Raw genomic sequence first — 24580 nt, forward strand, 5'->3', positions numbered from 1 at the left:
TTAGAATCGAATCTACCAAACGTTCGCTAAACACAAACATCTCAATATCTTTATTTCTCAGTTTTCCGACTTCTTAGAAAGGCTCTTCTAGTGAAACATTGGTGATTTTTAGAAAGAAAAAAAAAGCAGCTTGGTTTTTTTGACTGACGGTGTGAATTTAACGCTACCAGCTCCACCTCAATGGCAGTAACATTAAAAATATCCCAAAGGCAATCAGTAATCACGCCTTTGCAGTGGAACTGTTGTTGTTTTTTACAAGCTTTTGACACTACTGAGCACAGATTGCTGATGAAACCATTTGGTGGATATGGTAATGGAGGCATGTTATTGGATTTATTACCTTACTAAATGATAAAATTTTGGGGGGGATTGGAATAACAGGCTCTGGACTGCCAGGCTCTGTGTTTTGCCCCAAGCTTTTTATACTATCAAATACTCTAATACATTTTATATTACCTTTATATCATTCACAAAATTATAGCAAAACAACATCTTTAATATTTACTATTATTAAAATAAAAATAAGATCAACTATTATGAATTATAGTCAAATTAAAACTATGTAATCAGGCTCTTATGAGTGGTAATCGACTAAATTGTGCAGAGACTCATTAACGATGTTAAAAGGAACATACAAATGCGTAAATGCGTTGTAGTTTTATAAAAAAAAACATTCAAATAGTTTTAGAGCAAGAGAATATGTTTTACATGTGACACTACTGCAGATCATTGACTCAGGCGGATAAATCCAAATGCACGTCATTTCGCTTTTTAGATCTTTATTTGTAAAAGATTTAGAAAATCATTTGAAATGTTCCTTCTACTTCAAGTTTATGCACTACTTTGCTCTGATGTGTCACATAAATTCATAATAAAATACATCCCATTTGAAGAAAATGCAAAAAAAAACAAAAAAGTTTTTACTTGACTAGCCATAGTAGAAAGAGAACAAATAACTCTTGAATTTAAACTGGGTTAGACAAAGACATTTGTTTCTGTTTCTTGACTATTTTTCTTTCTTTCTTTTGATTGGCATGCATGCAGAGATGCAAAATGTGGAAAAATCCAGTGTCAAGGTGGAGCAAACCGCCCGGTTATCGGCACAAACGCTGTTTCCATCGAAACGAATATTCCCCTGCAGGAAGGTGGAAGGATATTGTGCCGAGGTACGCACGTCTACTTGGGCGATGACATGCCTGATCCAGGCCTGGTCCTGACGGGGACCAAGTGCGGAGACGGAATGGTGAGTTTTTATCACATCACATCCAACACAGTCTGCTAAGATACACATGCCACTCTGCAGTACATGATGGTGGAATTTAAGGTAGTTCATCCAGTAATTTTGAGAACAAAAACTTCTTACCAATTGGTAATAAGAAGTGAGTGGATGCAATTTAACTGAAAGAATAAAAAAAATAAATTGGAAAGTCTAAAGTGTCAGACGAAATGTATTACAGAAAAAAAACAAGATTCCTACCATTCCTGCCTCAGTTTTATCAAAGCTGAGGCAGAAGTTAAACAATACTGCTTTCTTCCATTCACTTTTGGTGTAAATGTTGGTCAAATTCAATGTATTTCTTCCCCAAAGTATGTTGAAAATCAGTGCCTGAGTTTTCCGCAATTTAAATTTTTCTCCGATTTATGTTACATTTTATTTTTTCGCACATTTACAAAACATGTAGGCAGCTTCTGTTCAAGGTTGGTGCCTCCCCTGAGGTTTTCTATACTCTCCTTGGAGTCACACTGGGTTAGATCGTCATTGTCCAGAGATTTCTTTGAACTAAACTAAGCTGAAATAGGTAATATAAGGACACTTCAATGACGATGTAAATTTTTATACTGACATGTACAAGCTTTAGGATACATGCTGATGTGTGTTTCTAAGCTAAACATAAGTTTCCAAAGATTAATGGACAAATGTATCCTTTTCTTTCTATATATATTTTTTTACCCAAGACTCTAAAGATGATTTCTTCACATTGTATCTGTAACTCAAAATTATTTGTGTAAAAGCAAAACATAATTGCATTACCTATATGCTGGGAATAGCAGTGGAATAATGAATGATGAGCCAAAGGCCATGACTTACTGTATTAGACATTTTTCAGGGTGTGCTTTATTGTCATTTTGGACTTGCTTAAGCTCACACACTTAATTGACGACCCATTATTCACTCGATTTGCCTTCTCCCAACGGTCATCAATTCAGCCAGTGGTCACTTCACTGATTCAGTTGCTCCATTTAGTCTAATTTACTTCACTGTAAACCTCCACCCATTTTTTTTTTTTTTTTTTTTTAAAAAGGGCATCGACCTTCTTCTGCCATTTCTCTCAGTGCCGGCTGCTGCTCATCTTCACATTTAGACAGTTAACTTTGGGCGCGGTGCCTTTAACAATCAACTATGATGTATTTCCACTGGTAGCATAATTATATTTAATGCTGTTCTGATTTAGAGCTGTGGAGGGGAAATGAAAAGAAATGGTGAGCTGGATGTGCCTCTTCCCTTTAAAAGATTAAAAGATTTAGATTCTTTTCTTTTCTCTTTTTTTTTTTTTTTTACTGCTCTGCCGTTTGAGCCCAGGCTGTCAATATTTAATGTCTTTGTCTGCTTCAGATGTGTCTGAATCGTCGGTGCCAGAACGTCAGCGTTTTTAGTGTGCACGAGTGTGCAGCCAAGTGCAGCGGTCGAGGGGTAAGTGCAGCACCTTTCCTCATCCTCGTTCGGCTGCAAAAAGCCGTCTCGAACAGATCTAAACCCGTTTAATACCCCATTTATTCCTCAAAGAAGCTTAAGCTGCAGTTTGTTCAAAATGCAGCCCATTGTGTATTTATTAGGGAACAAACACAACGCTTGGCAATAAATCACTTAAAATGCTGAAAGGTTCAATCAGTTAGGCGTAATGATCTCATTTATGTTCAGCTCTATGCGCCATTCATCATACGCCCAGGCTGTCACTCTCGTCCTAAACTGCGTTTTGAATTATTTTGGCCAGATTTTATTTGGGACACAATTCCACGAGTTTCACTTTAAGCCAGGCTTGCCATGGGTTTTTGGATCTCAGATTTGACATTCTTACAACGTTCTCGTTTCATACCTCTTGAGCTTTTCACATTTGAACGCATTTTTTTTGTGGTAAGCAAACACAAAGTGAGCAGGTGCACATTCGCAGTGTTCGTTCCTAGCTGCTTAAGTCGAACCCAATTGGATTTCTTCTTGTTTCATGAAAACGTTTCACCTTTTTATCCAAAGAAGGCTTCGGTTCTCAGCATGGTTGGAAGTAATAAGGTTCTACGTTTTAGTTGGAGCAGTCTCTCTTAATAGAGCCATTAACAACACATGGAACCTGAAGCCACTTCCTTCCTCAGTGTTGGATTTTCAAATTTAACGTAAATGGCTTATTCCACTCTTCTCTCAAACTGTTTATCCTCCCTGTCCAAAATGTCCTCTTTGCTGTCCTCCAAAGTATCTTTTGGATTGGCCTATAGTTTTTGTGTAGCAACCTTTTTCTTTCTCCAATATAGAAATAATATACTCGTATTCCAATGAATACTAAACTTCTGTTAATTGTGGGGCTTGAAATGTACCTGAACATACCCAATCTTTGTTTCTTAGACAACCCTTCAGCATATGGGACGTCGCTTGTCATCTTTTCTTCTAATCTCCTTCAGTGGACTGAGTTTGAATGCTTTCTTAAAATCGTGAATGAACTAACATAAGTCCAGTTAATGTATCCACCAGTTTGAGGAGCTGCTTGATGTGTTTGTGTTCCTCGTCTTTTCCCTTGCGGGAACCTTCTTTCTTTTTTTGGCTCAACGCTGCAAAGTTTCTGATGGCCGATAGATTAGGTGGCGAGATTCAAAAAGTAGGTACTACAAGATAAAGTCTCTCAACAGCTCCCCGGGGCTTCGGCCGTGACTGCTGCACTCATTCCCTTCGTTACATCTCCAGAACAAATGGTTTTGATTGCCTCGTAAAATGAAACATCGCCAGTTATTACAGGGGTCGTACTTGTTTGTGCAGTTCCAGTAAAGACGCATAAAACCTCAAGGAATGTTTAACATACTGAAACAAAAGGATGTGGGTTTCTCTAGGAGAGAGGGCACCCCTGCATGCAGAGATTAGATCAAGATGTTGCTGGAAAGAGAATACCTCACCTGTTTCAGATTACCCAGGCAGGGAATCCTTCTGGAGTTTCTCCCTCCTGCACTGAGCAGGACGGGGGGAGATAAGAGGGTGAGACTGTAAAAATGTGGTGTCAGAGAAATGCTGCGCTGTGTTTCTCGTACCAACTCGCCTTGATTTGATTTGCTCAAGGCACCACAAAGTGCACCTGAGTCGGAACAACTAGAAAATACTTTTTTTTTTCTTTCTTGAATTCAGCTTTTGTAAGTTTCTGAAGGGTTTTAAGCATTCCTAGCTGCAGTTTGCAGCTGCAGCTAGGAATGCAGCAAGATGTAAGATGTAAGCATAAATTCCACCCAATGTGGAATTTATGCTTACATCTTACAGATGTAAAACGGATTTTTATTTTGCCGGAATGTATTTCATATTTATCATTAAAATTAGGTAGCAGCCTTCATAAGAACCAAAACCAGCAGTTCTCCAAAAGATCTAAGTGATGTTTGTAGCCGATTTTTATCAATTTTATAGGTTGATGGAATTGCACAAATAAGTCCCCCAGAGATTGGAATGTGTCAGAATTCCTTCGATCAGCTCTGATGAGCGCTTTGAATGCTGAAAAATTATGTTTTTTTTCTTGTACAACAAAATTTAAGTGTAACAAATGTCAACCAACATGCACTTTAAGAATAATGGTAATAATTCTGTTAATCTTTTGTGTTCTAATGGATTTAAAACTGCTACCTTTACCACAGTATCAGCACATATGTATTTATTTTTCTCTTTTTTTTTGTACCGTTGTCCTTTAAAACAATAATAAAAAAAGCACAGTCAAGTCAGACATAAAAAAAAACCCAGAAATGGTTTTTACCAGCCAAACCCTGATCAGCTGATTTCTTCTCTTTCATCGTTTACAAGGTGTAGCTTTGTAGCTAATGTCATATTGTCAAAACACACCTTTAAAACCTACTAATCTCCACATGTGTTTTTCATGCTCTGCAGGTGTGCAATAGCAACAAAAACTGTCACTGCGAGGCTCACTGGGCTCCTCCCTTCTGTGACAAGGCAGGTTTTGGAGGAAGTGTGGACAGCGGCCCCATCAGGCTGGCAGGTAAAATCTACGTCTTGTGTTCTTATAAAGTCCTGGACTGTATCTGTTTGGAACCGACTGGTTAGGCACGATCCCAGTAATAAACACTGAAGCATCTGCAGCAGTGAAACTGCTCCAGTTTATATTCATTTGTAGGTGAAGGGAAGCATTCGCGTTCAACCGGAGGACGCCTCCTGCACCTTCACAAGGATGTGGTCATTACAACATGGTAGAGGTTATGGAAGATGATCAGATTTTTTTTTTTGGAGATGCTGACTGGCAATTCACCTGCCTGTTTCCCAGTGCATCTCGTACTTATTTACATTTTGCTTCCAGGCAGTTTGACTTTCTTGTAGCTTTTAAATTGGTCTCGAGCAACAGTTATTCTGGCTTCAGAAATCTTGAAAGTTTTGCTTTGGACATTGGTTACTTTCTTTATGAGATCATGGCACCTTTTAGTTACTAAGTGCTTGAAAATGGGGGAAAAAAGGGAACATTAATTTGCCACGCTGGGAATTGTAAAAAAAAAGAGAAAAAAAAAGCTCTGCTGTGTTTTCACCTCAAATCCAACCTAAATCCAAAAACAGCTGGCACCAGCGTGGAAGTGTTTAAGGAGGAAAATAAATTCCATGAAGTTTTAAAACATCCCAGATCCTACATTGTCTGCAGAAAATACGCCCACAGCAAAAAACACCGACAGTCGAAACTGCTGAAATATTAGCTTGACATGTTTAAGTTCCTGTTACTTCCATATGTTTGTTTTTATGAGCAGACAGCAGGAATCTGGCCGTGGGCATCCTGATGGCTCTCCTCACCGTGCTGGTAGCAGCTCTGATCGTCTGCGTCAAGCGGAAAACCCTGATTGGCCTCCTGTTCACCAGCAAAAAGGATCAAATGGAGAAGCTCAGGTTATAATTCAGTCATTTATCGACACGTTGTCTAAAATGTTTAAAAATAAGAGTTGGAATGTTTTCCAAACTGATATCCAGGCTTCCAGGGCAGTCTGGAAAAGTATGGAATATGGTTTAAGTATTTTCCCAGGTCTGGATAAGTTTCAGAAAAATGTTTTCCTTTGCTACTGTCTAAACATCCATCTGTTCTTCCGTACTTCCTTTCTTTGTTACTTCATTCCTTTTGTTTCCATCTTTCATTCTCCTTTTTCCTTCTTTTTGATCTTACCTTCCTTCTTTTTTCTACCTTCCTTTTTATTCTCCTATATAATTTGCCCTATTGCTTTTTTCCTCCACTTTCTTTCTCTATTTCCTCCTTTCCTTCTTTCTGTCTGTCCTTCTTTTGCAACTATCTTTCTATCTTTCTTTCTTTTTTATTTGTTTTTAACCATCTTTCTCTCTTTTTTCCTTTTTATTGCTTCTTTCCTTCTGTCTTTTTTTCCTTCTTTCCATCCTTTCTTCCTTCAGTCCTTCCCTCCTAAATGTATAGAAACCCTGAAGAGAATATTTGCTTTAACTGTATTCTGTAAAGTGAAGTCGGATTGATAAAACGGGCTCCTTATTTTCCAATTTGTGTGGCAGATCAGAAAGCGCTCCAGTCAACGGACCGCCGGCTCCAAAGCATCACCCGTCTTCTCCAACCCGACCGGCCCCACCTCTGCCCCACAGTGCCACCATCTTCAAGGTGACATCTTCATCTACCAAACCCCCTAAACAATGCGCAAACAGCATCCCTACTGTATCCGTCTGAACAAAGCGGAGGATTAGCGCGTCGGTTTTCTGCCGACGTTGCAGCGGCTCCCACAAATCATCCTCCGCTGAATTGATGTGTTGTTTTCACACAAACGGCAGCTCGTTCAAATCCAATTAAGTCATCCCACTGAACGTGGATGTACGGAGGAGGCAGTGATAATGGAGTGTGGTGGTGAGCGAACGGGGGGGCGGGGGGGCTAGGACACGCAAATGCATTTCTTGTCATTAGCAGCTGCCTGCTCAGAGAGAAATTGATTTATCTGCGTGTGAAGGATGTCGAGTTGCTCAGTTGACACCTTAAAGTCATTTTGTTGCTAATAATTGTGAGTCAGAGGCCACGTTCTCTGCTGTAATGACTCTTGTGGCTGCTTCGCTGCGCGCTTTGACCGCTCCATTATCGCCCCGGTGCTAACAGGAAGTGATCTGATGGATGTAGAGGTTGCTCAAGAGCAAAGCCTAAGATGTTAGGTTAGAGCAGACACTTGTGTTGTAATATGTGCTTCCATGCTTTGGGTCCGATGCGAAGTTTTCTTTCTATTTTAGTTTGTCCCTGTATTATCAAAAGTTGTCATGTTTAGCTAGAGTTTTATCTGAAATACCAACACATCGGTTTGGAAATCCTTTTAACCTTAAAAATCCTAAAAAGTGCGGCAGGTATTTGTATACAGTCTCCGTCATTTTCGTGTTTCGTTTCTTATTCGGGGGGGACCGTGTCTCGTTTTCTTTGGCTTCCACGATCGTTCAATACTTTTTGTTGGTGTATCAAATAAAATCCACGCTCCCCCTTCTTCCCCCCCCAAAAAATGCATTAAAGCTTGTGGTTGCCATGTTGAGAAGAAGTGAAAAGGTTCAAGGGGTGCTCATACTCTAGCAGGGCAGTTGGCAGCATGTGTTTTTTATTTAGTGAGAGGAGAAAAGATGTAAGGCTGTTTGAAGTCAGCACAGTGCAGGTGAGGTCATTTTCCACTTGTGAAAGGAAGGAGTGCCTTGGTGTGTTTTAGCTGCTCACATCTGGCTGGGTCTAAATATGAAACAGACTTATATCATGGCCGTACCTGATCTCCAATCTCTCTTGGTGTGGTCTGTTTAGCTGTGTGCGTTCAGGAATTAGCCCAGAACTGCGGGCTTCTGGGAAAGTTTCGTCTTAAACTAGTTACCGGTGACGGATTTACATGATTGATTCGTACGTCCTTGACAGCGTCCGGAAGAGGAGGAGGAGGAGGAGGAAGAGGAGGAGAACTTGATTGATTCTGAAGGGGATCAGATGGTTTAACTTTTCCACACTCATCTTTTCTGCAGTCTCCTCAGCGGGCGTCGGATGCAGCGCCCCCGTCGGCTCCCTACCCGTCCCACAGTCTGCACAGACTCCCCCAGTGCCCTCCAGTTCACCTCAGCCACCCGGTCCCCCTGTCTCTCACGTTGTCCCTCACCCCTGGGCCCAGGCAGCCGAGGCCCCCGGCGCCTCCGCCCCACCGGGCCCCTCTGCCTCACATCCACGTGGCACCGAGGGCGACGTCGTTTCGCAGCGTGTCACACCATAACTCCTGCAGGATGGTCATGGTGAGTGAATTTCCTGCTTGCTCAGTCGGAAACATTCGGTGCCATAATGTTACCGTAGCTTCCCTGCTGCATCTGGAGTGCTCTTACCCCGGTAACACCTACCCAGGGGAAACGACGGCGTTAACCACATCTTCAGGGCTGGCGTTTCGATGCCGGTTGTTTTCGCGGCGCTTTTGTTTTCCTACAAAAGCAGCGGCTCGTTAACGGCTACGAGCAATCTAAGAAAAATGAAGAACGTCAATCCTGCTACACGAAAACCGGCAGGTAAAATTATAAAAATGGAAGCAGACATGCTGCGAAGGAAGGGAGCAAATCTGACAAAAATATCAGAGGGCTGTAAACCTGCTGCTGCAGCCATTCCAGGGAGTTTAGTGCTTTGACTCTCAGGCTAAAAGAGAAAGTTGTTGATTCCTGGAGTTCAGTCTCCTTCATTCTGCAACGAAAAAAAATTCTTCTTCTCCAACTACCTAGTTTATGATGCTTTGCAAAGGCGCTCGTGCCCCTTGAACTTCCACATTTTTCATGTGACAGTCACAAACTTTAATGTGTGTTATTGTGATAAATCAACACATTGGAGCGTGACTGGAAAGAGGAATAAAAAAAAAAAACACGATACGGGATGGTGTGCAGATTCTGAGAACCCTTGCATTAGACCAAAAGGGCCCTCTTCCACATGTTGGCTGAATATTACTTTTACATTATTTTATTTTGGGGTATCAGAGCAAAATGGGCCGAGTTCTCAGTAATGCACTACATTGTCTCAGTCTATATCACAAAATTCCAGTGAAATGCATTTAATTTTGTGACAAGATCAGAAAAGGATGATGAGCATAAGAGCTTTTGAAAGGCCCTGAACATTCCTAACTTTTCTACTACATTTCAACTGCATCCGTTTTATTTTTTCTTACCTTTTTGTACCTTGTTGAAAATGTGTCTATTAGGGACAATGTATCTTTATTCACATAATTTAAGCTGCAGTAATAGGTGTTTGAGCTCTAGAAAATTGTTTTTCTGTCCACATGTAAGAATGTTTTTTGTCAAGCTGCCGAGGATAATTAGCTTTTCACTTCCTAAATTGCATAAAAATGTATTTTTTGATGATTTCCATTCACCGGCCAAGGCTCAGTTCCCAGGAGTGTGCTGAGCTGAAAAAGTGGCTCTTTTTTTTCTTTCCTCCTGCTAATTTGCTCACAAAATAAGACATTTTCAGGTCTCGGGAGGAAAGCAGGAAAAGTGACGGGCTTGTTTTTTGTGAATTTGTTTCGTGACCAATAAGTTTCACCTTATTGCTCAAAACTACATTTACAGATGGAATTGTCACATTCTAGCTTCAAAATGCTTTTTCAGTTATTTTTTTTTTATATCAAAATGGAAGTGAAAACAAGCACTTGATGTAAGATGAAAATCTTACATGAATGAATGCAATATTGAGATCATAGACCCCGATCATGGCGTCACAGATCCTGCACAATATTTAACAATGGGGATAATGATGCTTTAACACGTGTCTCATTTTTGCCTCAGTAACTAAAGATTGTCTCTAATGGATGCTATGGACTTGTTCACCCAAAGATTACTTGCTTTCTTAGTTTCCTCCAAGACAAACTTGAGTTGTCCACCATTTTATTTATTTATTCAAACTACAACCAAGAAGTGGAAAATGAGGGACTTTATTGAAAATAAGCCACAGTCAGGTAGACCAAACACTACATTTCACAGTCGTAACTGCCAGGAAAATTGTTCGGAGTCAAAAAAAAAAGAAGAAAAAAATAATAGAAAAGGGGGAAACAATGTATACATAAATTCCATTGACATATAATTCTGCAGACGTAATGATATTCCAACTGGAGAGTTTTTCCAAGACACAAGGAAACGTTGACCTGTGGCCACAGCTGAAAAAAAAACCTGGCAGGAACTGAAGTGCTGTTGTCAGTATCCTGATGACAGTATTAATTTGTCAGTTGTTTGTCTCACATTTGTAGTTCATAAAAGATAGACTGAGAATTTACAGTCTATCTTCTTGGCTTGATGCCAAGAAGAATAACGCACTGCACCGTCTGAGAAAATAGTGTCTCATGCAAAATTGCCACAAAACAATTTTTGCTGTTCTTGATAACAAAGGGGAACGATACATATTATTCACGTAAGCTTTTGACCAGGGTGATTCTGGTAGTTTCTCTTAATGGTACGCTTTGAAAAGTTATTTGCCAATAACCGAGAGTGACAGAAACAGGGTTTTTTTTGTTTTGTCATTCATATTCTCTAAAAAATTGACAAAGTTCTGCAAGAGTATGTCAACTGATACCCACGACAGCGTCTTCTTCTAATCATTTCCTGTCTTCCTTAAAAAAATTAAAAACCTGAATAACATAAATACGTAAGTCGCACCACTGACTCAGTGACGCCAAACATTTTTTGTCACCGCCGTTGCGAGTGGTAACTGCATTTTCTTTAGCGCTTATTAAAAAGGCTCATTTAAATTAAGTCTTTTTTTTTTTTTTTTTTACACATCTCTTCTGTAAATCGGTGTCGTCATTAAATGCAGCTCACATTCACACGTTTGCATTGCTTTACGCCACGGCGCCGCTTTTATTTCTGTGTCCATTTTACAACGTCGGCATTTAGTTTTACACAGCTTCTCGATTTCCTCACACCTGTTCAGCAGGTGCCGTGCAGCAGCTCTTTGGCAGGATTTTGCATTTCGGAAGTAGAACCCCCCTCAGCTGCTCCTCGTCGATGTCAAAACGTGAAAGCGATTCCTTTTGGCAGAAGACTTTCCCTGACAGTATCTTTGGCAGCTGTTTGGCAGCTCCAGCATGTTGACAGAAGACATAAAACACTAGTGAAAGCTCTCTGCTGGGGGGCACTAAGGCTCTGCTTCCACACATGATTTTTGCAGTTTGGGGTCAGTTGCGTTTTGCTGAGGCTGCAGAAGAATTTGCAGGCACCTAATCACTTTATCAGAGTCGCTCATTTCACTTAACAGCAATTCATTTGGTTGTTGGCAGTTGAAAAATATTTTTGGACGGAGCTCAAGCGAAGCTGGTCTTGTTTACTGCGTTTGGAGGATTTGCTGTCTGCGTGGAGTGTTGAGCTATCGTTGTCGTTGGCGAAGCCAAGGAGGAGGAGACGCATGGAAGTCTGCTAAGATCCTGACCTCAGTTTTTCCAAAAAAGATTAAAACCACATGATGCCTCCTCTCATCATATGTTGCCTGATAAGTGTGCCAAGGTGTCTGAAAGGAGAGGAGGAGAAAAAGAAAAAGAAAAAAAAATCACACATGCCGTAAGCATCTGTTTATGAGTGCCCTCTGGTGGCAATCCTCAGCTATTATTTTCTCTTTCCTCGAGCAGGAGCTCGAGAAGCCTAGCCCTCCTCAGAAGCCTCTGCCTGCTGACCCGAGGACCTCCCGGCTGGCGCGGAGTCCATCTGGTGTCCAGAGCAGTACTTTAGTCCGAGGGTCCTCTGTTGTGCGCGGCCCTGCAGCGACACCCGGTGCCTCCAGACCTGCACGCCCCGTACCACACCCCAACAAGTGAGCAGCTTTCTTTCACCATGCACACCTCAACTCATTACGGATGTGAATTTCGTAATACTTTAGAGCTTTTCAATAATACTTTTTCACCGTTCTTTTTTCCAAGGTTGGATTTTACATGGATTATACATATGCGAAAGCACAGCTTTAGTTGATAAATCTCACATATCTCCTTTTCATTTCTTTTTTTTTTTCATCTGTAGGCCAAGTCCCAAGCATCCTCCGACGCTACCAAAGCCTTGCATCATCGCCAACGTCAGATACAGCAGCTGAGACTTTGGCCACAGGGGACAGTTTCTTTCTTTCTTTCTTTCTTTTTTTTTAAACAGAAACAAATTTAAAAAACAAAATTGCACTATGAAAACTCTGAGAACCCCACATGAAAAAAAAAAAATGACAGAGGCACCTTTGAGTTGTGAACCATGAGATTTGCTGTGTCCCTTTTAGTGCTCCGCCTCTGAATGGTGCTACAAGTCTGCGCTCAGGTAGATGTAAAGTATTTATAATTGCATATTTATTGCCACCCAGTGCACTGTGCCAGACACTTTTACTACACAGTAACAACTTTGGCTCTTTTTTATCTCACTTTTTTTTTATATTTACACTGATGTATTTTGAAGGAGGAAAAAAAACAAAAAAAAGAGTATGAAAAACATTTCTGTGAATCGTTTAGATGTGCAGTGGCTTTTTAAAGTTTCCGTAACCTTTTAGGTTTTTCCTATTTTATCACTGAAAGTTCAGTTTCATGGTATGTAATGTCAATGGCCAAACCAGAGTACTGTACCATTGTGAAGTAGAAGTAAAATGGTGCGTTTTAGTTCACCACAAGCCATGAAGGGGGGACCCAGCGAACGTGTGGAAGAAAGTCAGATGATGAAGAAATTGAACTCGTGGGCCTTCGTACAAGATCTGTGGAGAAAATTAGAATGTCCCAGTCAAAGTAAAGACCTGAATCCAGCTGAGAAACTGTTTTCACAGATGTCCTCCGTCCAGTCTACCTGAGTTGAAGTTGATTTGCGTAGCAAAAATTGGCAGAAAGTCTCGAGATGTGCAAACCTGGTGGAGCGGCGACTCAAAAGACATGTAGGTGTAAATGGAGCAAAAGAAGATTCTACACAGTAATGACTCAGAGGGGCCTGGAAGCGAATGAATTCAGCTTTTTCGTGTCAGATATTTTGAAAAACACGCTTTACTTTTCTTCCACTTCACAATTATGCACTGCTTTGTGTTCAGCTATCATTAAAAAATATATCAATTAAATTGATAAAAGTATATGGTCATAGATAAGTGAAAGACTTTGGATGGATATTGTACTGTGACAAAATGTGAAAAACCTAAAGGATTATGATTTTATTTTTATTCACAAGGCACTGTGGATGTCTGTCTGGAAAAAGTTTAAAAAAGGGAACTCTTGACGTTATGGTTTCGTTCTCTAAACTACATGTGGAGCTTAAAAATGAGTATTTTGCAATGACTGATGATGCCTGTAAGGTTTCTTGAAGAGGAATGCTCTGTGTAGCATCTTGAGCCAATCTGGAAAGCCTTGAAACAACCACAGAAACACCGACAGTGGTTTCACAACCTCAGCTCTGCAGCACACTCTACAATCAGAGGGTATTGTGTTGGGCTCCTTTTTCTTCATCTGCATCACAAAAAGTTAAATAGAGCCAGAGAAGCGAACTCTGATCTAAAACGAGTTGAAATTAAGAACCTGTGAAACATGGTGTCTGCGTGCGTGTGTATGCGTGTGTGTGTGTGTGTGTGTATGTGTGTTTTTGTAAGAGTTTGACTCTATGCCTTTCTGCACAAAAGACTCCGATTTAGCCATGGAATCATTAAATACTTTGCTCAAGTGTAAACAGCAGCTGTTCAGCTGCAGCTTTCTCGAAAATGCTGTTTTTACTTTGACGGTTAATGGACAGTTTTTTTTTTTTATGTTTTGCTTTTTTACTTTGACTTTATTTAGAAAATCAATTTACATGTTGTTTTATCATCCTTGATGAAGAAATTGTTTACTTGACTGCAGTTCAGTATGTGTCTACATGCACACTGAAAATACTTTGCATGCATATTATTTTTAGTTTCAGTAATTTTTTTGCTCTGCACTCACTTGCCTTTTCTCTGTGCTCATGTGCAACGTACGTTACGTATGTATGTATGTTTGTTGTATTACAGGTGAACACATTTTCACATGTTTTTTTAACTAATGACTGTTTGATACTTTACATGTAAAGAAACCCTGAAGTGTCGTTCACCAAGTTCAACCACAAAGGCAGCATTAGTAAAGCTGTTTTTAATAAAGAGGACAGTTTCTGGGTCTTTGTGTGTGTGTGTTCACAACAAGTCACATTATGACTGGAGTCATAAGAATGTTAAGAGCATGAAGCAGGGTTCACATACATGCTGAAAAGTCTGGAATTTGATTTCAGTATATTCCTGATCAGAATAAGTGTGGTGAAATCCAACTTTATTGCCTATTCCATTGTCTCATAGTTGGCTTTACTCCCATCCTTTCTTTCAACCTTGTGGTTCTTAATTTTCTTCTTCCTCCTTCTTATTTTTTCCTTATTTCTTTCTTATGAATTTCTTCTTTTTTTCTTTCTTTCTGTCCATCCTTTCTCTCTATCTCTTTTGTCCAGGTTCTATATTTAAAACCAGCCATGCTGTCTGCCATAATTTCATAGTGACATTTTTTATATTTAAACAAAGGAAGGTAAAGGACTGAGAAGTCTAGAAAGTTAGAATTCCATAGAATTATGCAAGATCATACATTAAGTCTTAAATCCAGTTTATTAGAAAATTTCAATGTGAAATAAAACCAATAAAAACATTTTTTACCGAAATATCAGTCTGCTGAAAGCATGTCCATGTAGTCTTTGATATGTGCCCTCCACTCTTTCAGAGCATCAATGCCTTGATCATCGGCTGAAGTATTAAAGCCAAAATTTACTTTCTTCATATCTCAAACCCCTTATAATCATCAAGATCGTTTTATTTTCTTCTTTTGTTTCTTACGATGCCTCTGGCGTAGGAGTTTGCTTAACACAAGGATTGTGACAATTGCCACACTTTGTGATATCTACAATCCTTAAATTATCAAGGACTTTACGATCTTCTCAATTGTGTTACCTGGGCACCATTTTATACCTCTTCCACTTCACTTTCCATTATGAGGTCGGCTACAGCCATCAGGAAACGGCTAGTTCTTTTGCTATATCCTGCTGCTTACTTTTCTGGTTATTATTTTTTTTATTAAGCAGCAGGATGGCTTGGATGGCATTCAAGTCAGCATTCTTGCTCGCGATTGCATAGCATAATGTTTCTGTATTAAAAATATTTTTTTGTCATTTGGAAGAAGAAAAAGAGTTTTTCCTGTTATGGGTGAATTAAAATAAATAAACCTATGGTATTTTTTTTTTATTTATTGTGATTTGCCTGTAGAAAACGATATTGACTGAACAGCTCCCCCACGTGGCAAATCTGCAAAATTTACAAAAGTACGTTTGGAGCTCAACAGGTTTATTTCACAGGTATTGCTGCAGTAATCAATGCGACTAAAGATAAATCATGGATGAGGTTCTCTAGATCTTGCTGGGACATAAATCCTGAAAATGTTCTTCAGGTGGTAGGAGGCCGACTTTGTAACCCAGATTTCATGGTGGAAACATCCAATGACTCTTACCTTCCACGTGAGTGTTTGAGTGACGTGGGAGAGATTATGACACGGACCCAAGCCGGGATAACTCTCAGTGGTCAGCATAAAGCGCACGTGTGATGTCACGTTGGGACCAAATTGCTCAGCGGTGCGGACAGGCCGTCAGCAGGTTGCCCTGCGAGCAACTTTACCAGCACAATTTCAGCACAACTGGAACCGTTATTGAACCCCTTCGTCTTAAAACCTGTTTATGGTGCGGAGAACTATTTCTGTGTCATGTCGATTGAAAGTAACTCCATAGAAGCAGATATTTTCTCGGAGAGCGGGGAAGAAAGTTCGTCATTTGGCTTTGGAGATGATCTGGAATTAAACCAGTTCGATGGGCTGCCCTATTCCTCTCGGTACTACGAGTTACTGGAAAAGAGAAGGGCTCTTCCGGTGTGGAAGGTCAGGAGTCGGTTTGAAGATGCTCTAGAAAACAACCAGCTGGTTATTGTGTCTGGAGTAGCACAATCTGGCAGCAGTACGCAGGTAAGGCATATACACTCACAGTCACTGATAGATGTCAGAGACTTTTTCTAATATTTTCTTGAATCTCTTTAGATTCTACTGGTCTGGCGGTAATGAACCGATGGACATTATCTGGCAGTAATCTGGCTTGGATATGAACAAATATGGTGGATCAGTTCATTCAGTTTAACAAAGGAGACAATTACAAATGGACAAAAGGTTTTCATTTGGCTCCAAGGCATATTTCCCTACTAGGGCAATAACAGCTTCCAAGTGGAACATTGGATACAAATGTTGGTATTCCAAGATGATTTTGTAAGTTGGAATGAAATATGTATTTTCCAGGTAGTTTCCATAGAATTTACATCTTAAGCTGCTGAAAATCTAAGTAGGTTTACGAAGGCTAAGTTAATGAATATTCTTCATAATGTTGTCCAGGAGAACATCCATCATCCCCCCCCCCTCCTCAGCATAATTCAGTGTGCACCTTCACATGGTTGCCAGATCCTCGATCCAAATTGGTTGGAAAAGAGAAAGTATTTCTTTTCCTCGTGATTTGATGCCATCATAAAGCTTCAACTTCCCTTGTTTGTGTGAGCAAAATCTGCCCAGCTCAGCAGATGTTGTTGTCACAGAGAGGCTGCCCAATCTGCTGCCCGCCTGCTGGCTTGTCACTCTGTACAAAGAATTTCAGCTGCCTTGTTGGGGGGGCCTCCTGCTGCTAAGCCCCAATCCGCTAGAGCCGCCACATGCTGCCGAAGCAATTTTGCATCATGAACAATAATGCTATCGGATCTTCTGCCACTATTTGTTTAGCTCACGCAAGAGCTCTTAATATAATCCTCAAAGCATGCTCCATACTTCAAAAAAATGAAGTGATGCGATTAGAGACACTGCAGTGTTTATGGTGGGAACTTATTTTTGTTGAACATCTCCTTTCAGATTCCTCAGTGGTGTGCAGAGTTCTGCCTGTCCGCCCAGTTTCAGCATGGCGTGGTCGTGTGCACACAGGCTAACAAAAGGCAAGCTGTGGATCTTGCTCTGCACGTGGCCGATGAAATGGACGTGAACATCGGTCATGAGGTGGGCTACACCATCCCTCTGGAGACCTGTTGCTCCTCTGACACTGTCCTAAGGTTTGTTGATTGTTATGTTGTTTAGTTTCCCGACAAGCAGCAGTAGCGCAACAACTTGGTGCGGTATTTTGCAATGCCGTTGTAAAAGTATCCACTTCTTCACATTTAATGTACTTATTATTTATATATAATTCGACAGCCAGGTGTGTCAACATTTGTATTTTGAGACCCCATTCATCTAAGTTTTAACGTGTGTAAAAACGGCAATGGGAAGGAAAGTGAAAAACAAAATCTGTCAATCTTTAATCTTTCAGATATTGCACTGATGACATGTTGCTGAGAGAAATGATGTCGGACCCTTTTCTGGAACAATACGGAGTCATTATTATAGACCAGGCCCACGAGAGGACAGTTAGCACGGACATCCTGCTGGGTCTCCTCAAGAATGTCCTCTTGCAGAGGCCTGAGCTCAAGGTGGTGATCCTCACCATGTCCGCTGTGGTGGACAGGCTCCTGGGCCACTACGGAAGTGTCCCACTCATCAACTTGGAGGTCTCTGGTTCTCCTGAGGTGGTGTATACCAACATGAACAACAAAGACTATTTTTACCTTGCACTCGCACTGCTTCAGGAGATCCACCTTACCAAAGAGATCGGAAATGTCATTGTGTTTTTTGCATCAGATCAGGTAAGATAGGTTTTTATTTTAATGTTAATCCAAGAGCTATTTGTTCAGCCAAAAGTTGGTGCTTAAAATCTGTTTCAACAAGGATTGAATGTAAATGTTTCTAAAAGGATGTCCGCAGAGCTTGGAGTATCATTCAGAGTGAGAGCTCCAGACTGGAAGAGGGACCGGACCAAATCACACCAATCGTTTTGTGCCCAAGCCAGCAAGGGTTCTCACCTTTACTGATCGAACAAGCAGGCACCACAAACTCCAAGAGGGTTTTTCTTTTGACCCATAAACGGGAGGACGTGTGGTGGGCTGGGCAATCGGTCAACTTTGTCATTGACACAGGCGTCCAGAAAAAAATGGTAAAAGCATTACTACCTCAAGAGATTTCAATAATGAAGTACTACAGGGCTGACGGTACACTCTGTATTTGCCAATCTCTTTATGAAGATTTACAATCCAAGAGCAAGAGCTTTCTCTGAGGTGCTTCAACCCATCAGTCAGTGTCAAGCAGATGTGCGCAAACACCTGTGTTCACCAGCAGGTGGCTCTTCCAGCTTAAATTCTAGTCAAACTAAGGACTCATGTTGTTTGAATTCACATTTTTATCAAAATGTGCCTTGCTTTTGTTAGGTAAATGTTTCCGACTATATCCTGAAGCGAGTCTATCCACGGCCGAAACCTACCCACAGATCTTGGACTGTAACATTACACCAACTGTCCTCTACCTAAAGAGAATGGAGATAGCGGGTCTTGGGCAGTGTCACTTTATCGAAAGACCAGGTAAGGCATCCTGCCAATCCGAATGAATTCTGTGTAATATTTATATCTCTAAGTAACTGATTCTCACAAATAGCCTTTTCCTTTTTTTTCCCTAAAAGAGCACAGCAGAATTTGTTCTGGGCATCTGTTTGGGTTCATCCACCCATGGTTTAGCTGAGTCGAGAGCTCAGCAACCAACTATTGTCTTGAGTTTTGCCCAAACTCCCAGTGTGAACAGAACAGATACAATGAGACCAATACATTAACAGTTACGCGATGTATCTAGTTTAGTGCAGCACTGGAATCAAGTGAAATGGAGGTAATAATAGATCATATATTTTTTATGTTTGTTTAATTTGTGACAGATCCAGAAGGTCTCATGCAGGCCTTAGAGGATCTGGACTACCTCGCAGCTTTAGACGATGATGGGAACTTGTCTGAAATTGGCATCATCATGTCTGAAATCCCTCTGGATCCTCAGATGGCTAAAGCTCTCTTAGCATCCTGCGAGTTTGACTGCGTTAGTGAGGTGCTGACAATCACAGCCATGCTGTCGGGTATGCGCAGTCCGCATGTGCAGCTCGAAAAAGTTTCGGTTCATTTTAAGGAGCTTCTGTCTGTCTTTGTGTTTCAGCGCCAAGCTGCTTCCTGCGGCCAGCTGGCAGCATGACCAAAGAGGCGTTCAAGTGTCTGAGAAAGTTCCAACATCCTGACGGCGATCACTTCACACTCATAAATATCTACAATGCCTTCAAACAAAAACAAAAGGATCAATGTAAGTTATACTGCCCTCGGTATAGAGTTCCATTTCTAAATTTTATGCTGTAAATTTTAAAACAACCGCCTCTTGGCACCTCTTGAATTTGACTGAAATTATGAATTCAACTTGGGGAAAAAACCAAACCTAAGGTTATTATATAGTACCTTTAGAGAGGGATGTGTGAAATAATTATAGCTAATGAAAATCCAAAGTTTTTTTTTTTTCCTAAGCAAACTGGAAAAACTAGAGGTCAATGCTGTGTACTAAAGACTTTTTGAAATCGTTTTAGCCTTGGATGTGAAAACTTGGTGCCAAGATTATTTTCTGGATCATTCCGCTCTGAGCATCGGTGACGCTATTAGATCAGAGCTGACTAGCACCCTGAACCGAATTGAACTTCCCATTTCTGAACCGGCCTTTGGAACCAAGACAAACACTAACAACATAAAAAGAGCCCTGTTGGCTGGATTCTTCATGCAGGTAGGAAATAAAAGCACAGTGTTATTTCTTTGTACTCCTCAGCTTCATTCATTTTTATCATAGTCCTCTTTTCTTTTTATTATTATTTGCGGAGATTGCTCGAGATGTGGACGGATCAGGGAATTATGTCATTCTGACAAACAACCATGTGGCCCAGTTGCACCCGTTCTCTGGCTACGGAGTTCAGTCACACAAACTGGGACTACCAGAGTGGGTTGTCTTCAACGAATACGCCCTGTCTGAAAGCAGTTTGGGAACAGTGTCGGAGATTTCCCCTCAAATGTAAGTTTAGTTCAGTACAGACATGTACATATGAATTGTAAGTAAAGGTTCTGACTTTTATTTTTATTGCATTTTCTAACCCAGGCATTTGAGCACAAACCATTCACCTTGAACCTACTTTTTAATAAGTTGTAAGGACATAGATCGGACATAGATTACTGTTGTAATATTGCAGCCCAGTTTTGAATCACTCTCAGAATAAATTCAGATTCTTGGAAGCAAAATTTTATTTCTTTAAAAATCCTAAAAATAAGGTTTTGGTAGTTGAATAACTGGAATTCCTGTTCTAAATTTGAAGTCGTATAGAGACTGAAAAGTAAAATAGCTGTTTTGAAGTTGTGTTTTTAATTGCTCATTTACTCAAAAAGTCGAGATCAAAACACTGTTGGATAAACTGTTAAAGTTGAGGAATGATTTTCTAAAGTACTTGAAATAAATATTAATCATTAAGAAAACCAGTACATTTATTGAATAGTTTTGGACTTGTTCTATAAAAACTTGTAGGACAAACTTTTCCTTAATTTTTCATACCTGGATATGACTTAAATAGTCAATTCCAGACTATTTAAAACATTGTAGGACTCCTTATAATTGCTCCTGTTTGCATTATCAAAAAAAAAAATCTTAAAATACCTACAGATGTTTTTGTCTTTGCTCTTTTATTTGAACTACATTTGTTTTTGGAATGTATATTTTTAATATGATTTTGTGTTTTAGGTTCAATGAAATGGCACCAATGTACTTCTTCTACAATCTGCCCCCTAGTGAAAGCAAAGACATACTGCAAGTCCTGTTGGACTCCAAGGAATCCAGACGTTGCACACAAAAACAAACCACAAACGGAAACAGCGACACTGACAGAAGCTGTGCAGCTGGAACACAAACTGACAAATGTGTGATTCAGTGAGCTGAAGCATATGGGTTGCCGTTTTTACACAAGTAAACTATTTGGAGCAGAGAGCCTACAGGGGTTGTTTGTAGCCTGAAATCTTTTGTAAACACTTCACGGAAGACCAGAGCCGACATATTGAAAACGGTATCAGGAATAAGTTCCAGTATGTAGATTTGTTACTTTTCCCAGAGTACTGTGTGTAAAACTAAGTATCCCAAAAGCTATTTCAGATTCATAAGCTGTTATATTTCTGTTTAGATCAACAAACAGCCTTAGGAGTTGAAATGGAAAAACAAGAATGAGCTCTTAATATTTCAGGGTTGTTTTTTGTAAGATGTAATCAAGAAGCTTCTTTGAAAACTGTTGAAGTGGACAAAACAGGATTTCAATATGAAAAGCATACATTTACTTCATTTGACTTAATTACAACTTATGTGTAGTCTTAAAAGTTATTGTACAGAAAATTTATTCAGACAGAATTAAAAAGCTAGCCTTTTAATTGCTTTAGCCACAAAAGCTGTTTTTAGAATCAGGAAGCCACCAACGGTAGCCGAGGTTTTAAACAGCCTTTTTGCATAATTCCCAGATTGTCTGAGTCTTGGCTCACACAGTCAGATATTCCTTTAGTTTTTCCATTACAGCAGGCATTCTGTCCATAGGAATCACCATCACCGTCCTGAAAGGCTTCATGGGAACGTCGTCAGACGACCACCTGCCACTTAGACAGGAATCTGCATCCTCTTCTACTGAGTAGTGGAACTTTATGATGGCTTGCTGTAAAACAAAAGCTAAGAATCAGCTGAAAGCAGTCAGTGAGTTTGGATTTTATTTAAAGATTTGGTAATTCAGTAAAGTTTTTTTTTTTTTTTTTTTTGGAGGGGGTGGAGGGGTTAATACTTTTGATTTACAGCTCATGAAAACCCAATATCTGCTTGTCACAAATCAAAATCTTACGTAAGCCCAATAAAAAGCATTTTAATACGTCCATGCATAATAGTATTGCATAATAGTTCAGTACTTGATCAGGTCTCATTTTGTATGATCTCCTACATTAATGTGCCGACTTTGAACTAGATGAACAGATGACCAAAAACAGTTGATTTCCCACTCGTGCACCTTCCACCACACTTTGTCCTTCCACTCAACTTTACATTAACCTTAGATGCAGCACTCTTTGAACAACCTTATTTAGCAATGGCCTTTTACGGCTTATCCTAAAAAGTCAGCCTTCTTCCCCACAATAATGTAGGCAGTAACATTCGCCTTTCTGCTCCTACTTGCATTTAATGTCAAACTGAATTTTTGGTTTTCATCAGCTGCAAGTCATAATCTTAACAGGAATAAACACCTCACATATATCATGTCACTGTGCAATCTATGCTACTTTCACATTTTGAATAAAACTACTAAAATGAACTAATTCTTTCTGATTTATTGGGACCTGTAGATCCAATCTGGTTTAAATCTTCCACAGCTTGTATGATTTATGACTGTACCTCATGAAAGAATTCCTCCTCCGCATTGATAAACATGTACTCCTCTTTTGGAGCTTCTCCTCTGGCTGGGATGCTCTTGGTTGCCTCTTTGCACGTCTTGCTGATCATCAGGCAGTAGTGACACCTCCCGCTCGGCTTGTTTGTCCTCTGGGCGTCCGCCATTTCTTTCCTGAAAGACAAAAATCAATTTTGTTTTAGCATTCCGGATTAGCCGATGTAAAATATTTGAGCCGGGAAGCGATGAGACGTAAAACCGAGGACCCACTGTAGCTGTTTATGGAGAGGAAGGGCGATCTGTGGAGGTACGTTGATGAAGCGCTCGCTCAGCAGCAGACCCACAGGTTTGCTCGTGTCGCTGAGGATCTTCTCGAGCTGTTCCGTTACGCTGTGAGGAGCGTTCTTCTCACACTGGTCCACCACCAGCTCCTTCACATCCTCCACACACTGCACACCCTGCCAAAAAAAATTGAAATAATAATAATCATCATCATCACCCCTTACATTTAAAATGGATTTCAAAGCATTTCTAATTCCCAAGTTGCATCTTTCCCCGGGCACAGATTTAAAACCCATTTAAAGCATAAATGCAGACATTACTCATGAATTTATGGACAATATTTCTACACAGATCACACTTTAAATATTGTGGGAAATGAGAAGGAAAAGAGAGCAGAGAACCGGATGGACGATTCGACTGAATGGTTGGTTTGATTTGTTGGGTGATTAGGTGAACAGATATTTGACAGAAAATTAAAATTGATTGGCTCAACAACATGTGCATGTACAGACGAAGGATGCGTGACTGGATTGCTGGACAGATGAATGATTGATTTTGGCACCGGACAACCACTCAGGGTTGCGTATCTCTGCAATGTTACCTTTCTCTCTGTCAAGTTGAGCATAGTGATGAACCCAAACACTTCATCTGGATCATCATCATCATCATCGCTGTCCTCTGGCACTTCAGCTTGCTGCAGCCAAACGAAGGGACAACGTGAACAGAAAGCGAGACAAAGCAAGTCAGATAAAAAAAAGCATGTAATGTAATGATATACCCACCTTTATCACACTTCCAACGTGATTCTGCTGGATAATAATGTCAGTCATCTCTGATACGTCCACATGAGCCTTCAGGAAGAGCTGTGGCCAATCATAACAGAAGTAACGTCAATAACAGCTCTCAAAGGCAGAAAAGATTTTTTTATACAAATTTACGGTTTCTTACCCGATTTAACAGCTTCTTAATGCCGTTGAAATCATTGGATGAAATAGCGTGAGCCTCAAAATCCACCAAAACCTCCTGAAAGAAAAAATTTGAAAAGGTGAAAATTACAAACAGCTTTTGGTAATAGCCAAAATCTTACGTGTTTAATCTACTAAGCAAACACACAAACGTAAGAATGTGAAGCAAATTTCGCTTCACGTACTCTAAACTATCGGGTAGCAAAGCAACAAAAAGTAAAACGTTAAATAAGGTTCGTGTGCAGACCTCGTAAATAAACGGAAGGTTCCAGCTAACAGGCTAAGGAGGCCATTTAAGTACTTGATGAGTTATTTGTGGTTTCACCTCATTAATTTCTTCATCGCTGTCATCCTCCGCAGATTCATCATCATCCTCGGGGTTCTCATCCGAGCTATTCTCACTTTCTTCGGGATTTTCACCCAAGCCAACTGCTCTCCTCTTAGCCGAAGAAGCCATGCTTGCAAGTGTGAAACACGTTTATTTTTAGGTGGGCGGGGAAAGGGTCATAGTTCAGGACATAGAAATAGAAGACTAGACGCCGCTTTGATCCCTACGACAGGATACGTCAACTCTCGCGTTCTTAGCTTTTTTTACGCGTCTTTCTAAAAAGTGGCACTCGCAATATGGTAGCGAGGTCGTCGTGCGAAACAAACTCGTAGCTGTTGTGCCCAGCTTCTATGCTCTTCGACGTCTGTTCAGCAGGATCTACGCAGAAGCTAAAGCCCAGAGGCCGCCATTTTGGCT

The 24580-nt window shown here is 40.3% G+C and overlaps 3 protein-coding genes across 6 annotated transcripts in view; 2 read left to right on the forward strand and 1 right to left on the reverse strand.

Moving 5' to 3' along the window:
• Positions 1-14327, forward strand: part of adam12a (ADAM metallopeptidase domain 12a) — a 115887-nt gene extending 101560 nt beyond the window's left edge. For 3 of the 4 annotated variants that reach the window (XM_008437119.3, XM_081601112.1, XM_081601113.1), the window contains 8 exons: positions 1045-1243; positions 2615-2692; positions 5123-5231; positions 5983-6118; positions 6743-6845; positions 8213-8473; positions 11827-12008; positions 12212-14327. In XM_008437119.3, the coding sequence (XP_008435341.2) occupies positions 1045-1243; positions 2615-2692; positions 5123-5231; positions 5983-6118; positions 6743-6845; positions 8213-8473; positions 11827-12008; positions 12212-12281 (1138 nt within the window). In that variant the 3' untranslated portion in view covers positions 12282-14327. The remainder of the gene's footprint in view (positions 1-1044; positions 1244-2614; positions 2693-5122; positions 5232-5982; positions 6119-6742; positions 6846-8212; positions 8474-11826; positions 12009-12211) is intronic. The other variant, XM_008437120.3, reaches the window with a different exon arrangement.
• Positions 14328-15675: 1348 nt separating this feature from the next.
• dhx32a (DEAH (Asp-Glu-Ala-His) box polypeptide 32a) lies at positions 15676-22513 on the forward strand. Its single transcript, XM_008437123.3, has 11 exons — positions 15676-16194; positions 17116-17309; positions 17564-17936; positions 18044-18283; positions 18372-18465; positions 18555-18704; positions 19049-19240; positions 19318-19458; positions 19733-19923; positions 20018-20205; positions 20923-22513. Exons 1-11 carry the CDS (start codon positions 15940-15942, stop codon positions 21110-21112), a joined length of 2208 nt encoding a protein of 735 aa, XP_008435345.2. The 5' UTR covers positions 15676-15939; the 3' UTR covers positions 21113-22513.
• Positions 21577-24497, reverse strand: bccip (BRCA2 and CDKN1A interacting protein). The gene is made up of 7 exons (XM_008437122.2): positions 24161-24497; positions 23819-23893; positions 23653-23733; positions 23472-23564; positions 22859-23046; positions 22594-22762; positions 21577-21871 (listed from the first exon to the last, which is right to left on the reverse strand). Exons 1-7 carry the CDS (start codon positions 24290-24292, stop codon positions 21701-21703), a joined length of 909 nt encoding a protein of 302 aa, XP_008435344.1. The 5' UTR covers positions 24293-24497; the 3' UTR covers positions 21577-21700.
• Positions 24498-24580: the final 83 nt, after the last annotated feature.

This window comes from Poecilia reticulata, chromosome 19 (assembly GCF_904066995.2).
Source record: "Poecilia reticulata chromosome 19, P_reticulata-male-v2, whole genome shotgun sequence".
NCBI lineage: Eukaryota > Metazoa > Chordata > Actinopteri > Cyprinodontiformes > Poeciliidae > Poecilia > Poecilia reticulata.

Excerpts from the sequence above, each read along its gene's own strand:
- dhx32a (XM_008437123.3), top strand. The coding sequence starts at position 15,940 with ATGTCGATTGAAAGTAACTCCATAGAAGCAGATATTTTCTCGGAGAGC. Across the intron at positions 16,195-17,115 it reads AATCTGGCAGCAGTACGCAG|ATTCCTCAGTGGTGTGCAGA; the intron begins GTAAGGCATATA and ends ATCTCCTTTCAG. Across the intron at positions 18,284-18,371 it reads CAGGCGTCCAGAAAAAAATG|ATTTACAATCCAAGAGCAAG; the intron begins GTAAAAGCATTA and ends CTCTTTATGAAG.
- bccip (XM_008437122.2), bottom strand. The coding sequence starts at position 24,292 with ATGGCTTCTTCGGCTAAGAGGAGAGCAGTTGGCTTGGGTGAAAATCCC. Across the intron at positions 23,894-24,160 it reads GCGATGAAGAAATTAATGAG|GAGGTTTTGGTGGATTTTGA; the intron begins GTGAAACCACAA and ends TTTTTCTTTCAG. Across the intron at positions 23,565-23,652 it reads ACGTTGGAAGTGTGATAAAG|CAAGCTGAAGTGCCAGAGGA; the intron begins GTGGGTATATCA and ends GTTTGGCTGCAG.